General features: G+C 40.5%; 1 protein-coding gene across 1 annotated transcript in view; it reads right to left on the reverse strand.

Moving 5' to 3' along the window:
• The window catches only part of LOC118769364 (multiple PDZ domain protein-like), a 45186-nt gene that overhangs the window by 14177 nt on the left and 13349 nt on the right, over window positions 1-17660 (reverse strand). The window contains 8 exon segments of the mRNA XM_036516397.1: window positions 1549-1670; window positions 2292-2469; window positions 3290-3385; window positions 4840-4938; window positions 7204-7402; window positions 11908-12022; window positions 15526-15663; window positions 17179-17388. Coding sequence (XP_036372290.1) covers window positions 1549-1670; window positions 2292-2469; window positions 3290-3385; window positions 4840-4938; window positions 7204-7402; window positions 11908-12022; window positions 15526-15663; window positions 17179-17388 — 1157 coding nt within the window.

The raw sequence follows: 17660 nt of genomic DNA on the forward strand, positions 1-17660 counted from the left end.
TAACTTTTTTGTTTTTTTTTTGTGTTCATTTATTATGGAGTGCTAATTAGTAAGTGAAGTGGAACGGTCCTGCCAAACCGTGGGCACCGAGATAAGCCTGGAGAGAAGGCTGCAGAGAAAAGAGGAATGGTAGAGAAAGCGCCCGGGGGGGGGGCCTTGGACAGCGGGCACAGAGGCGTGCAGTCAAAGCTGGCACGGAGCGCACGGAAACCAGGCATTAGAGGGCTGTGGGGTGGGACCAAGCACAGGTGGCTGTGGAAAGGAGAAGGGTGGCCTCTAGAACTGAAGGAACATTAACAGTCAAAATATTTAAGATGATGAAGGCAAAACAAGGCTCCCATACTTAATGAGAATGTGTTTAATGTATTGAATGTGATGTGCCAGACAAACTGATAACTAAGAATTCCTCAAGGTGAAATGAAAGCCAAAATAATAAATCCTCATACGAGGATAGAGATAATATCTTATTCATGAGTGAGCCGTCAATAACAGAATTATGCCGTGGCCTTCAAATATTTGCTGATATGTATTTGTAAAGATAATAGATGGGTGGTCTGACTTGTTTACTGAAAGAAATTACATATCCTTCTACATATGCATCAGCCATTTTCCACGGACACGCTTTAATTGAATGTATCTTCTTCTTTACATATGTAATTAAGCGTGACTGCCTGGCTGTGTGTAAATGCTTGCTATCTGATTAGTCCTCAGCGGTGTGATAAGGCCACATTCTCAGGGTGCCAAGAGAAGAAGAATGAGTTACCTTACATGGCTGGTGAATTGCATATTAGCTAGCTGTACCATATTTCTCACTACCTGAGGGGATGGCAGGGCTATAGATGCTATCAGGCTGGCAGCAGTTAGAGTTCTCAGTTCCAAGAGGGAAGCAGGGATACAATGAGACTCAGGCTGGGAGTGGCTGGAATTTTAAATAATGGGATGGGAGATGGGGCTAGAGAAGGACTCAGGCTAGGTGTGTGTAGGATTGAAACGTAGAATGGATTAACTGTAGAAAAGGCCTCAAATGTGGTGAAAACATGGGATCAGTAAAGAGAGTGTTGTCTGCTATATTTTGCACAAGATAAACAGTATGTGTAAAAACAAGGACACACACACACACATACATACATATACACTATATGGACAAAAGTATTCGGACGCCTGACCATTACACCAACAGGGAATGTAATGACATTATATTCAAATATATATACTTTAATATGGAGTTGGTCCCCCTTATGTATGTACGTATATGTATTCACGCTACTGAATTTGGGTAGAAATGCACCCTTCAGAGGGAATGAGGCGGGCACAGCATGTTTTTTATCATCTTTACATCATGCAAACTGCACATATTCAGAAAATATTAATTTACAGTCCAACAGGATTTCAGAACCACGGCCTGTTACAATATTTAGCATTCCACTCCAGCATAATGGCAATGGTTTGACAGGGTCAATCTTGGTCCTTTACACTCATGCCCTCTCTCCTCTGGCGTACGAGTGAGCGAAGGAGCGAAGGAATGAATGGATGATTCAGTGAATGAACGTGAGACTCACCCGGGGAGAGTCGGCGACGCTCTGCACCCGGAACACCACGGGGTCCCCCGCCTTGCGGATGGCCTCCACCGCCTGCTCGTGGCTGGCCTCCCTCAGGTCCACTCCGCCCACCTGACGGACACAGATGGACCCTTTACCAGACAGTGAGCAGAGCTGGTGCTTTGTTTACCTCTGATCCGCATTTCCATTGTGGTTTAAGCAGTCGGTAAGCACTGCACCCTTCAAGTACGCAGGGGACAGACAAAATGTAGCAATGGCAATGGGAAGGCTTTTCTCTGAAGCTTTTTTGGATGGCAGCTTTTTTGGATGGAACTTTCTGCACTCCACTCTGGTAATGAAGAGATGAAATTCAGCATGTTTTCCAGCTCCCTCTAAGCCACCAATACTCTCGGGACTGGGCAGGGAAGCTAAAGTGCTGCAAACAAGACAATGATGAGCTGAATCAAATGGCTAAGTGCCTGGCTGGAATAAGAGCCTACAGACAGTGTGGGCCTCCAGGACCAGGGCTGAGCATTCCTTATTTAAGCAAACTCTGACCAAACTCTGATTTCAGTCATTTATAATGGTGCCACTGTCCGAGTAGCCAGATTAGTGCTATACAGTGTTACAAGTGATGTAACTGTTTTAATGGGTTATCGCTGTATTGTAAATAATGAGTAGGCTGCAGTAGACAGTGGACATGCCCCGATCTCAGGGTAACCTGATAGCGACTACATCGTACACGCCCCCTACCTCCACAATCCTGTCCCCTATCTTCAGCGTTCCGTTCCTGCCCGCTGGACTGTCCTCCAGGATGTGTTTGATGAAGACTCCCCTCATCACCTCGCCGTTGCTGAGGCGACTGCCCATCCCCCGCCCCCCCATGATGCTGATGCCCAGAGACTTCCCCGGCTCTCTGTACAGCTCCACTCTGGGGGGACACATATCCAACACCCCCCCTGTTAGCACATGCCACAAAGCGCTCCAATCCCCTGATGATGTGATGGGATGACTATGACATCATGCCCTGAACACTCAGCTGGGAAATCCAGGGAAAGTTTTTGGTTGGACATGCCGAGGATTTATGAGTCAAGTTTATTGTGTCTATCGCATCTTGGATTCGCCCACTACAATTTATTGATGATAGCCTTCATGGCCGCATTGTGTTTCTATACTAGAAGCAGGTATGTGATTTAGGGGTGGCCCTCATGTTGGGGTCTGGGAGTACTGACAGATTCTAGCCCCAACAGGATAGAAATCACCAAGAGACAGGACAGAAATCATACCGAGCTGGGTGCTGGGCAATTCCAGCAGACAGGAAAAAGAAAAACAGCAAGCAACAGCAAGGGCAAAGCAGAACTACCACTTCCACTATTCTTTTGTAGACCCAGAAAAAACTGCCCATTTGAATAGAAGACATTTTGGTGAGCACCTGGCAGGTCCAAGTAAACAATTTCTTAATAGTTATTGCCTTTTCCAATTAATTTGAATCTACAGCTACTACACATGTTACAATGTACATGTTAAATTATATCTAAGGTAATTTACTGATGATTTTACAACGACTATCCCTTGATGCCCCTTAAATTGGAGACACAGACGCATCTATTCAAAATAAACACCATGAATAATTTATCAGGTGTAAACAATGCCAGCTCTTGAGTGGCTGATGGTTCAGCACCAAAAGCTCCAGCTGTTCATTGAATGGGCGGAGCCTGTTGTGATGCCAACCACTCAGCACATGTGCTCACTTCCTGGGCTGGTTCCAGTTGCTGTGGGCAATGCTCTGCAGTTCTCTCTCCTCTCCCTCCACCTCCTCTCTCTCTGGAATTTCAGGGATCTTCCTCCTGTGAAAGAGAGGGCAGAGTGTCCATTCGCCAGCCAATCACATCACCAATCGTATCACTCCGAATCACAACACCGCTCAGCCTCCTTACAGTGTTTCTGCTGTTTCCGTTGCCCTGGAAACCTGACATCTGAAGGTGACCAATTGGAGCTGGTCAAACTGACATGACTGAATGACTGAATGCAGTCTCACAATATGCATTGCCTTGATGTCGGATGGATTGCTACTTTTTTTCTGATACTTACACAATATCACTAAAACTAACAAATGACATATATCCACACCAGCAGCCCCTCATTGAAAACAAAGTCTATGAAATGTAACTGGTAACTTGAAGTTCAGAACAAAGCTTATTGTCGACTGACTGAATTGAGACCTCAGTGTAGAGATGATTGTTTTTCCTCGCCCGTGGCTCTGAGGTGATCATGATCTTCAACCCTTTGTGTTCTCATTATATCCTATCTTTGCATTTGTCATTTCTTTTTGTCTATACACAGAACATTCATTTCAAGGTGCAAATTAGGTACATACTTTTTTTCCATACTCCAAAAACTTGCACCTGGAAATTGGTTTCCATTGTGCTTGCTATTACGAAGCTCATGGCCCTCAGCCAAGGTGGGCAGTTTCACAGTGGAGACACAGTGGTTTTCAAAAAATACTGAACACTGGTGTTATAAAAAAAATTTAAAAAAAGAAAAAGAAACAAGAAAATCAGACTAACTCATTTATCAGATACAAATGACATTGCATAGTAGATTCCGTAAGCACACACAGCATGCATGAATGTGAAAACTCTCATGAATATATTTAAAGATAATACTGCCATTTGGACAAACGATGGCAGCATCTTTTAGCGAGTCTCAGCATTGTGCAACAGGATTGAAAACATAAAATAGTCCTTCCGTTCACAGAATGGGTCTATCAATTGCTGCTGAACAATCAGGAATAACAGACATTACAATCTGTATGAGAAATTCTGAAAATGAGGCAAATTACCATAAACATGAACAATGTAGTTTTGTTCCCTCCATCGTTCTGAACCCTTAGAACACTAAATATGCACATGTTTATTTGCTGCCAGTTCAATGCATTATGCTTGTGTGTCAAAACCCCACACATGGGATCTTTTAAAGCCTCACCGAGTCTGAACCCTCTGAACCCTGGTCTTAGAGGGCCACAGTAACTGCAAACTACCATACCAGCCCGGAGCCAAACCATGAGTTGACAGGTTGCCTTGACATGAATCATTGTCACAGCCTTTAAACATCCTGAAGGTGATAAAGGTCTGTGGAAGAGATGGGAACCCTGCTGGATTACGAGCCTGCAGGACTGGAGTTGAACAGCCCTGAACCAGCGTGCTAATGCACTTGGCCTCTGACAACACGGTCATTTCAGGGCAAACGCTTAAACGGTTTTCCACACTTAGCACAAACCACCAGCGTAGGTGCCGCTCACCGTAGCGCGTGAGGTGCGTCCACCGTGACGTCCTCCTCTTCCAGGTGCCCCATGGCGGCTCTGTACTCCTTCAGGAGCTCCGCAGGGACGTAGGTGACACTGGAAGATGACAGAGAACGGAGGGCCGTGGAGTAGAGAAGAGGGGCAGGCATACGCGACAGCACAGTTAAAGCACCGAGCAGGCGGCACGCCCATAAGCAAACACACAAAAGGCCAAAGAGAAGCTCAAGAACAAGCCACCCTCACCGTAATGTCAACGTGCACAGATCCTGCATAGCAATGTGGGTAAACGTAAAGTTCTATGAAATGTCATATTTCAAATCATATGCATAAACATTACCGTTCTCTGTCCTGATTTGTTCGAATAAATCAATTTCCTCTGTGATTAGTATTAAAATTATTGATCAATGAAACTATAAACTTGGCAGTTTTATATTCAGGTCCAGACATTTCCTCTTTAAGTGGCTGAGCTAGATTTATGGAACTGAAATTCTCAGAGAAGATGTGGTGACAAAGATGTGGCGATAAGATATATGTATTCACCTTCAGTGACGGTGACATCACTTACTCAATATGAGATTTTTTTTTTTTGAGAAACTGATGCTTCTGTATGGAACAGCATGCCAAAGCTGGATGTGTGAATAATATAGTACTGTGAACTGAAGTTTGACTTTGACATCAACTTGCATGGTCACATCAACCTCATCAACATTCTGCTGACTGGGTCCATTTGTGTTTTTGGACCATATTTTTGAGTCTGTGAAAGAAGTTACATTTTCCTGCTAAACACAGGCCAGCTTTTGTGGCCCAAGGTGAGTTTTGAATGAATTATTCATGCTTATTTCCATATGATCATGGAAAATAATACAATAGTTTCAGGAGATTTATAAAAGTCTGCAAATTGTTCCATCAGTTTTTTTTTTTTTTTCACAATGCAAAGAGTTTATGTAAATATTAATTTGAGACATATGAGTGTCCAGTCTCTGTATGTGTAAACATACATAAATGTGTATATTTAATGAAGATATAGTTGAATGTTAGTTGTGTATTGGTTAAATGTTTTCAAATAGGTCATTTTCAAATAGGTCACCTGTTTTACCAACAGGTTGGTAATATAGATTTATTGTATTAGGATTAGAGGATGTATTATCTACAAATAAATAGCTGTTGCAGGCAGACCTGTTTATCTGAAAATGCATTATTGCTGCAAATTTGGTGTGTAGCACAATCAACTTTGCAACTCATCAATGTGCTAACGTGCTAGTGTTTGCTTAAATTGTACGGCAATATACATTGATTACACAAGCACTATGCAGGTGTTACATTCTGTCCATTTTAAGTGAATGGTTTGCATTGTTTTCTGTAGTCATTAGACTGGGTTAGATTAAACCTGGGTCTTAGTGTGAAAGAAAAGAACACGACAGACATCTATCATAGGTCAATACAATCGCTAGAGATGTGGACCAGTGAACCCCTTGAACAACGACTCCGGCATGAACAGCAAACTGAAGGCACTCATGTAGCAGGAGCTATAAATTAAGTACATTGACTAGTTTAGGTACCTTCACTAGATTAAGTATTTAGACTAGATTAAGCACCGTGCCCATCAGCAAGAACAAGAACTTGTAAATACTACCTACAACCTTGAGGTTCCATGTCCATCACCTTAACAATTAAATCACCAGCATGCTCCCAACACCATCAGGCAGCAACTCTGCCTCAATGCAGAGAAACAGAACGGATTAAAAAATGACTAACATTGGTAGAGTGAAGAGCTGTGTGTAAAGACTGATACATATGATGCCATCGTAGTTCCAGGTTCTTGTCTGGATATGTACAGTCAGTGTACTGGTCCGAGACAAGTGCTTAATCAACCAGTCTATTGCTTGGTCTGTCTGAATCAGGTTGGCTTGAGCTTCAGTCCATATGGAAACACACTAAACTTCACCGAGCCACATTGATTTGTCACTTTCCATATAGCACATGTCTGGCAATACGCCTGTGTGCTGCAGTGTATCCACTTAAAATAAATAAATAATAAAAAATTGCTACACAATTGAGTGTTCATCTTTTAGTGATATGCACAGGGATTGGTTTATAACCCCTTTTGTAGATTCATAGGAAATAATACAAAGTTTACACATTTTATTGAAAAAAAAAAAACACAATCAATGGTCAATACCATTGAACCCTCTGAATGTTTAGTGCAATGACACATACAAATTATGATTAAAGGCTTAACATATATTGATGAAACATATGTACTACATATGTTCCCTCCAGGCTTTTGTTAGTCCATTGTTCCTGGTGTCGTGAGTGGAGGTGTGGGGGAAACAGGAGTCGGCACACTTTCTCCACCCTTACCTGATATCTGGGCCAACGAGAGACTGCCGCCTCAGCAGGGCCCTTGCCTGGGCATTGGTCAGCTTCGCGGTGGGCTCTCCATTGATAGCTAAAATGCTGTCTCCTACACCCAATCGTCCATCTCGGCTGATGGATCCGCCGTGAACGATACTGCGAATTATCATCCCTGAGCCATCCTTGATGGCACTCACTGTGAGCCCTGCCGAACACACAGGGCTTAAGATGACTGTCACATTACTGGGCATAGCGCAAACAGGTCTAAGATCACCACTATGCTCGTACATAACTGAACATCACTGACAGTTTTCCAAAAAAACATGGCATTTTATTAATGTTCAAATCAAATTACAATACAATCATATTGAGTTAAACACAGTGCAGGTGAAACAGTAATGACCATATCTGTATTACATACAAATATAGTCTAACAGTAAATTCCTTAGACACGGCATTATAGTTTACTGACATGTAGCAATTTAGAGGAGAGTGCTCTGTTACAATGTAACATTTGTAGGAGCATACTTTATTAAGATATATGTAGTATGCCATAGTAAATAAATCACATTAATGTAAATATTCATGAAAACGATTTTAAAAAACTGAAAAATGTTTAATTTTCGGGCTGTAGAAATGAAAAACAAACTGATTTTATTAAAGCTTATACCCTTATACTTTGTAAAATTTAAAAATGTTTCCAGATAACCTTGTAATAAAAAACAATATAAATAAATAGAATTTAAATAGTATTACTTCAAAATATGTTCAAGTTGATGTTAATTAAAAACATGCAGATAATGATATTAAATCATTAATCAATTAGTATACGTTTTGCATAGGTTAGTTGAAGTGTTAAAACTGGGTTCAGGGCACGAGCAGTGCACAGTTAACTCTACACAAGTATACTACACAATGAAGTGGACACTGAGCCACTTTAAAACATTCTGACCCGATAAGGTACGGGATACCTGATGCAAGTATATTGCATAGTACTACCATACTAATGTGGAGGTGAATATAAATTAATATCTTTATTTCTTTTTCTTTTCTCACAGCAATGCTTTTTCACCTTGCTGAATGATACTTAACTTAGTGACAACAATGTACTTGAGGATATTTGATTTGTAAATTGGATTTTCACTGGCACCCCTTTTAAGAGCCATTTCAAGACAATCCATGGTAAAAAAAGACAGGCTCAGAAGTCAGAATTACTAATACCCAATATAAATGTAGTGTTAATGGCATGTACACTGAAGTGTTGGCTTATAGCACATAATGTCATTAAATAGGTATGAAGATGGGAAATACACAGAAAATAGAAAATACACAGACTTTTTAATGCCGTTTTGTATAGTACTGCTCTCTTATTTTGTTTGTAAATTGTTCTATCCAATCTGGAATCTTAAGTATGAATTGCACATAAAATAAATGTACAGTACCACTCAATTTATACATGCAGGTATGTCTTTATGGAACATAAAGTACAGCAGAGCCTCAATATTCTCAGGATATGTCCATGAATACTGTATTATACTGACAATACACTTGTATGCACCACAAAAAGCAAATTTAATGTAACTCAAAATCTCAGCAAGCAAATGATTAATGTTCATTCACGTACCAACGGGGGTGGGCAAATCAAGAGTTCAAGTGGCATTCCTTCAGGCTACCAATAATTAAATTAAATTAAATTAGACCATGACAATTCTTAGTTTCCCTGACTTTTTTATCATAATGTTAAAGAAATTACATTTGAAATGGGCAAACCAGTAAGCAGGAGCAAATTTAAAATGTGTGCAACTTCTGTGCAGGGCTTGAGTCCATACCAGGCTAATCTAAATTGAACCTAAAACAGGTCTGTCTCACTGTTTGCTCAGGAGAAAGAATAGCAAAAGGGAATGGAGCCGAACATATTGAGGGCTACAAAGCAAGCAACTGAAGCTATCCCATGAGCAGTAACAAGTAAGAATCTCATTTTTTTTCATTTTAGGACGCACCCATGCATCAAGTCCACAAACTGGACCGTCTCTCTGATAACTGCATTAAAAAATGTGGCTTGGGGATATCACAGTCTGCCAGTCCTGGGAGTATCGATTTGTCCACCCAGATATAATATGCTTGTGTAACTTGCAATGTAAATGAGTGTAGGGAACAGCTCAGCTTTCTGCAACTCTCTGTGAACAGAGAAAGAGAATGCTGCCTGGTACAAACAGACAAAACTACAAATGGTGACTTTCTCTTCTGTAATTTTTGATAATGACAGCATGCTTGATAATGACAAAACATTCAAAGTCAATTTGAATGCATGACCATTCATGACTGAATACGGTGGAAAAAAAAACACAATCACAATCTCAAAGATGGAGTATAGCAATTTCTCAATCTTGGTGAGTTATGATTAGTTTCCTATCAAGAAAAGACTTTGGCAAAGACCTTGCCAGGTCAGACAGTGAGAGCGACAGGGTATTGACTTTTTTGAGCCTCCAGCATATCAATAGTACAACGGCATTTTTTGAAAGGAGGCTATATTCATTTCTTTCTACATTTTTCTTCATTTTCAAAAAAAAAAATCACCTCACCACCAGTCCAATTGGTGATGAGGTGGTGTAGTGTTCACACAGTAGTCAAAGACTCTTGAATGTATGAGTCAGTTATAGTCATGAACATTCAGTTTATTAAACTGTATTACAACCACATCTTATATCTGTGTGCTTTACTTCTGAAAAAAGTAAATACAAACAATTGGGGACAGGCTTCTTTTCATGCTAAAATAAAATATATAAACACTCAGTGTTTATGAGTGATGGAATGTCATTGCCATATGAAATGAAAGAATACTGTAGCCATGGATTCTTGTACCTTTCTGTTTCCATGGCATTCAGCACTACATAACATTTTTAAATAATTTATTAATCTGAGTGCCCACCATCACTGCTTGTTTTGGCGTTATACCTTTTCAAGGTTTTTTTTTTTTTTTTAACAAAAGGACATTTCTGGGTACATGATGTTCAAACATTTTAATTTCAGGCTGAAGTGTCATCTTTTTCTCATTTTGAAATGAAAAGTCCTTCAGAAAGTTAAGTAATGTTTAATCTGTGTTTCATGTGCAGCTGTCCATGTCATTTATGTTTCTGTTATGTAATTTTTTTTCTATGTTATGTTATTTTTCATTAGGTCCATTTTAATACAATCTAAGCATCTGTGCGGAATTATCATTCCCCACAGTGTTTATATCAGTTTGTGTGGGGCCCTTTGCATTCAAGCAATTAAGTGCATGGGTGTCTTTTTTCAACCAAACAAACAAAAAAACAAAAATTATAAGCTATTTTTCCTTTAATATACAGATGCACAGCTATTATTCAGTGTTTCTGTGCTTTTTGGATTTTAGCAGCCAGAGAGGCATGTTTGTCATGGATTTACAGATTACAGATTGGACACAGGCAAATATACCTTGATTTCACACTTTACCAATCTGTTGCATTACTAATTTTTAGGTTGTGGCACACCATTACTGACTGAACTATTTAACTGTCACATTGCCATTTCATTTTAAATTTCATTTCCACATGCCACTATATCTTCCAGAAAGCATTACATGGGTACATTCTACTGTCTAATATAATGACATTCTACAGTCATTCTACTGTTTAATATAAATTTAAACAAAATTACACACCAACAACCAAAAACACATTTATTAAACGCAGACATATTGTGTTACAATGCATTAACATACTGAATAGAGGTTCTCCATACCAATTTTTTGACATATTGTGATGAGTTTTAGTATTTAATCTATTGCTATCACCCAGAATCATGCCTGTGGAAACTATTAGACACATCTATATATCATGCTTAATTGGAAATGTCATGCCAGTGCTATATTTGTTTTGTTTTGGCTGTAATCAATGCCATGTACATGTTTCCAATTCATGCATAAGCACTCAAATAAAACAGTTTATACGTAGACATGATATGCCCACCGTAACTATCATCATGTTAATAAATAAGTCTCTACAGCTTACGGCACTGGCTTCATTTTTAAAATTACTATGCTTATATACACATTGTAAATACATAACTATAAATTCTCCACAAATCGTTTAGTCAATAATACAAAATTGGAAAAGTATCCATATTTGACTGTGCATTTATAGGACAATATGCAATGAGAAAACTATATTTGCTACTAAAAAGTCAGCAAAATAACTTTTTTTTTTTGCATTGAATTCATTAGCCACAATGTGACACTTCAAGAGTCTATCATAGTACAGTTTGGCAAAGTATGGCCAATAACAGTTTTACATTTTGCTTTAGTCAATTTTTAACTTTTTTTGGAATGATGAGTTAATTCATCAAGCTATCAAAGTACGTGTCAGCAAATACACTAAGCTCATTTTATTCCTATTCAGTGATTTTTTTTTATTTGTTTACTATTTTCTACCATTTTACAGAGCTGTTAAAAGCTTAAAGTGCTCACTGTGACAAACTCTCACAGAACACCAAAGCAGGGAGCCATCGCATCAAAGTGCTAGCGTACCGTTTAATATAATGAGTGTGTCATTAAAGAAAGCATCCACTTCATACAAATCTTATTATGCTTTGTTATTTATAGCTCTTTAGAAGAACCAATGCCATTAAGCATCACCATGGTAACTATGTACATACACAGTGAAAAGAGGACCATAAAAAAGACAGATAACATACCAAGACTAGAGTTGCCCTTGGCAACTGTAATTGTCCTCTCAAAATGGGCTCCAGAAGTGGTGATTTGCTTATCAGACCCCTCCATGGTACTGGCTTCCTCGCTCCGCCGTTCTTCCTGAATGACCACAATGACAGACACCGCTGTTACACACAACAACATCAATACCTTATCAGCACCGTCCCATTCAACATAAGCGCGCACTCACAGGTATCCACATGACAAATTGCAACACACACCCTCCGTGATTACCCACTATTGTAAGGGAGCACAACAGCCGGTGATGTCATAAAGAGAGGTTAGGGGACTGAATAGGGCCACTGATTCATGTGCAGATGCTGTGATTCCAATTGAAGCGTGTGGAGGGGAAGCTTGTCTATTTATGGGTCAAGACTGCAGAAAGAACCCTGGCTTTGAAATTTTCACACTTGACTTCTAGTCATCTAGTCACAACCATAGTATGCTGAAATGTGTAATTATGATGCTATTATTATTAAAATTTTCCTCCTGCTGAAGCACTCGAGGCTTACAGTTTTAAAGCATGTGCCCCTAGTATTCATTTTTCTTATAATTTATTCATTTATTAGATAAGAACCATTACAATCAATATTGACACACAACACAATGAAATGTCCACAAGGGAACATTATGGCAGTTTTACCCTGGCCCTTGGAGTGCTTAATATATTGTTCCCACAAAGCAATTTTCCATAATTGTACTTTTCTTTGAAATTCCCCAAAACCATGCTACAACTACTAGTGACTGGGGTGCAAATTCCACAGTTGCTTTATTATTGCATTAGTATGTTTTTCTTTTGCTTTCACCACACACAAATGAAATCTAATTAGTATTACAACAAATGGCATTCAGAATGGAGGTATTTGTGGACAGGACTGCCAAACTGTTCAGAGACTCACATTATCATTCTTGATTGCTCATGTGAGATGTGATGTATCCATGCCTGTAAACTCTCTCCAGTGTGTCCATAGGAATTCAAATCTGACACAATAAAGAAGTCCCATCAAAGATGCTGTGCCTTGCATGACTGTGCCCTGTGTTTGGACCCCAGCTGCTGACAACCTTGTAAACATATGCAAATCATTCTAGTCACAGTTTGCCAACATTACAGCATGGTAACAGGTTCCTTGCCTAGCTGATGCTGTTACAATACATGACTTCCACAGATCGCATTCTTAGTGTTATTTATTTCCTGAAGTAATTCCGGTAGAGGCTATCCTCTAAGGTAAAATGGTAAAATTCCGGTAGAGGCTATCCTCTAAGGTAAAATGGTAAAATCCTCTAATGGTAAAAGAGCAATGCCTCATCTGGGCATTAAACCAAGTCCTGCTCTCTTACCCCTGCTCCACACTGCTGCACACCAGTGACCTGGCCACCGTCAGAACCACCATTGGCATAGTATCCAGGTTCGGGCCTCAGTGGCCCTGGCCACGCCTATCCGCATGTGCGAAGTGCAGACTTTCGCTTGTCACTGAGACATGAGTGGCGCTTGAGGATGTTCCCTCTGGCACTGATTTGCTCATGTGGCCTGTCTCAATTACGCCTAAAACTCTCTCTCCGCTGACCCCGTGTGAGTCGCCACGGGGAACCCAAGGGCGGCTGAGGCTGAGATGATGGCTTAGGTTTTTCTTCAGGAAAAATAAGGGGGCAGTGCATTGTCAGCAAACTCAGACATGGCCGAGGTAGGCTCCGCAAACATATCTTGGTAGGCACTCTGCTAGATAAAACAAACCATACTGTAATGCCGGGGTTATGGTCGATTAGAACTGCAATTACCCAAACTGACAATTAATTTGCGGTGTTCGCCCCGTCTTACTCCTCGTAATGAGCCATTCAGCAGGAATTAGTGGCCAGCAGGGAATAGCTCTAACTGTAATGGCTCCTGTTCTGGAGAAGGCCCGGTGCTTGAGAGCACAATATAGCTTCCGCTCCCTGGATGTGATGCATTCGCGTCTCTGCCGCAGAGCAATGAATCACAGCGCAGATTCTTCCATTATCACCCACATAACAATAAAAGTAAAAAATGTGGACCTCCAGTGTCGGCCCTATTTGTCTTTTGTGGGCTGGGTGGTGTGGCATGTTGACGCATAGCGCCAGATGTGTGGTGGGTGGGGGGCTGGGGACAAGGACGGGGGGGGGGAGTCTGATGTAGCAGCTCTTTTTAGAGTTTTCATATAGATTTTAACAGAGTCTCCATGTTCAGAAACGGTGATAAGCATTGCAATGCTTCAACTGAGACAGTTCATATGACTGAACTTCATCCAAGAAATAAGACTTGATGAGGTGCAGAGTTCTGCCTCTTCTGCCAAGCAAAATGCTTGTACTTTATCTCATAATAATAATAATAATAATAATAATAATAATAATAACAACATGGGCCTGCAGTCTGGTTGAGGATCTCAGACTGTAACTTAATCTCAATGCGTCATTCATAGGTTAGCTGCAGCACACTTGAGTAAGAGAGTGAAATACCTTAATTCCTTCAATAAACAACCAACTGCACCAATGGATAATATGTCAGACATAAGCTCTTTAAGCTGCCCTGGATAGGGACTGAATACTAATAATCACGTCACGTACATAAACACACTCACATATATAGAGGTGCGCCTGTGTTATATCACGTTGCCTGTTCATTTAAGTTTTAAGCAGAGCTGTAGAGGAAATGAGCTGAACTTTAGGTAAAATGGCAGGGGAATCATGCAGCTCTTGGATCTATAATAACACATCCATTACGTTTCAAGGACGACAGTCTAATGGATGAAAGAAACCCTGCAATTTAAATATCATTAAACACAGCTGAAATCCGTTCTGTGCAGCTTTCTAATGCTTTCCTGGGCTCCAGCTTGGTTTTGTTCTTTTTTTTTTCACTGACGAGGTAATTCACAGTTATAGGCCTAACACCTGATAAGATGATGTTGCACTGTTCTTATTCTAGCTCCTGAAATAGGATGAGAACTGAGAGGGAAATGAGGTACGAAGGACAAATTTTATAACTGGCTGACTGGCGACAGACATCCATAGAAATACACATAATCTAGCATGTGCAAACTGGTTGTGTTTTTATTATGATTATTATTATTATTAGTTATTTAGTTAATTTTTACAGTGATTTCATACAGTACATGTTCCTGTGCTACAGATTCAGGTTTCTTTATCACACTTAGACATGTATGTTTGTCCTTCTTTAAATATTTCATTATGTTTTGCACTTATGTATCTTATTTGGTATTTTTAACAGTCTATCACCTTTGTATGCATGATATGCATCTGGTTTGGACACCATCACTGCCATCTAATTTGCTGATGTGTCTATTTAAGGTCTGGTGCAATGCTGTGCTAAACTGAAAAAGGCCATGAGGGCTGAAATATAGTCCTTTGGTAATAAATCACTTTGGAGGTTTTTAGGCAGTGAGCAGGTGCATTGCTTTTTCTTATGATCATATTACTTTTTGTTACCCTGCACCTGTACCAACAGTTTTGATATATGTGTTTGCCTCTTTTTTTTCCCCCAACTTGGACATGGCTTTGCACTCACAATCATTGAGCACGTCTGAACTGAGAAGGCTGCCCAGTACTGACAGGCTTGCATGAGCATGTACCTTATGTGCAGAGGATATCTGTTTGTCCAAATCCGCAGTGCTGTTGCTGCCACGCATAGCTAGCATGACTGTCTGGACAGTGTTGTGGTGACGTTCGAACGTCTTCTCATTCAGCGGGTCAAGATCGTTCGTCTCAATCTGAGAAGCAAAAATGGATAAAGCCAAAATTAAAAATGAGAGCAGCACCCCAAATCAGCCAAAGCAGCACTAGCAAAGCTGTAATAGTGTTATAACATTTCAGCAAGGCTGGGGAAATGGTCAGAGGATGTTGTGTGTTGGCAGGATCTGCAGCCAGTATCAAGAAATACAGCTAAAACACATATACTTTAAGATCGCTGAGGTAACATACAGCACAGTAAGCATATTTTCACATATACTTATAACCCACAGCACACAGCAAACACAGTGTGGCTCCCAAAGGTTCTTGTTGGTGGTACAATGCATTTTCCTTACCTCACCACCGTGGGAGCACTTATCCACTGATAATATTGCATGAGAGAGGCCTATCTTTGCTAGCATCTCCCGGTCAAAGCAGAGGCATTCCTTGGAGAGGTGTTGGTTGCTGAGATAGGGGTGTTTGTGTGGAGAAGGACCTCTTCAAATATACTGGATCTTACAGGTCATCCAGAGTTGAACACAGATTTAGTTTTCATTGGTTAAACTTTGTTAAAACCCATATAAAAATAATATATTGAGAATATATTTTTAACTGTCATCATATTGAAAATATGTAAATTATTGCCATTTCAGTATACTGAAATATCTGCTTTGCATGAAAACATTGCAAATGCATTAGCAATATATGCTTGGGCTGAATAACATATTTCTCAGTATATTGCAGTATAGTTCATTTTCATATGGGAACTGTACCAGAGTTCAGATGTTGGTGAGGTTCACCAGTCTGTTTACTATTTGCTATTCATTAAAACCATATCCAATCCAATAACTTGCATATGGCAGAATGGCATGAAAAATGACCACAACTATAACTGTAACAAGATGTGCATAGAAATATGTCATATTGTTTTATTAAAAATAGAGGAATAAAAATGGTCTGGTTCTGTTTCTCACTTTTCCCTAGGATCTGTAATTAGGTAAATGAATACAGCAAATCATTCCATGCATAACAACTAAAAAAAAAATTCTAATTACATATAACTACACTCTAGCCTTTTCAAAGCCAGAGGGCACAAGAGAGGGCACCATGGAATCTTCTAGAGCAAGATTATTCCACCAGATCTATGCATTACATCCCATCAGGCAAATTGAAATCCACCACAAATCAATTTCCGAAGGTGAGAGAGGCCCGCTGGACTCCCCAATGCAGAACAGCAAGGCCTGACCCTACACTGCAGCAACAAAAGCACTCTGCCCTTGAGCAAATTGAACAATTTGCCTCAAAATGAAAGGAGTAACGATGCTGAGCAAAAGAGCGCAATGCTGCTGCCAGGGATTCCTGTGCTGCTAGGCTTGAATTTGACACTGAGCCACACACTGAGCTAGGTCCCTCTGCATGAAAAATTCAAGCTGGCTGTAACCGGACCCCCTCACTGCTGGTTACTAAGCCACAGGCCACAACAAACGCGCACAAAGCTCTGAATACAAACACACGCATCTGCTGCATTTCGGCACAAATAACACATAGGTCCTTACGGGTAAAGGCTTGGCCACTCCGATTCGCACCGTGCCAGGGGCAGCCCCCTTCAGCGCCTGCACGGCGTCGTCCAGACTGGCGTTGCGCAGGTCGGTGCTGTTGACGAACATCAGCCGGTCGCCCGGGAGGAGACGCCCATCCAGTTCCGCCACCCCGTTAGGCACCAGCGAGCGGATTACTGTCACCGTCTTCGCTGGGTCCAAGGGGTCCTGTGACAGGTGACAGGTTACAGCGCTCAATTTGCTGGGCGACACATTGCATAGGACGGGGATCAAAAACGACGCAATCAGCTTGACAGCCCTGAACAATAGGTAGATATTGCTTGGTTGCAGGTCACGTGCCACGTGTCAAAATACTTACGTTACGCTGCATAATTCAAACCTATATTAAAAAGTGTTGATCTTTTAATTGTACTGAATTTAAAAGGAGTTTCAGTGTTTCCCTTGGCTGTTTAATAATAATATAGATGATTAAAGAAATG

Source organism: Megalops cyprinoides, chromosome 22 (genome assembly GCF_013368585.1).
Source record: "Megalops cyprinoides isolate fMegCyp1 chromosome 22, fMegCyp1.pri, whole genome shotgun sequence".
NCBI lineage: Eukaryota > Metazoa > Chordata > Actinopteri > Elopiformes > Megalopidae > Megalops > Megalops cyprinoides.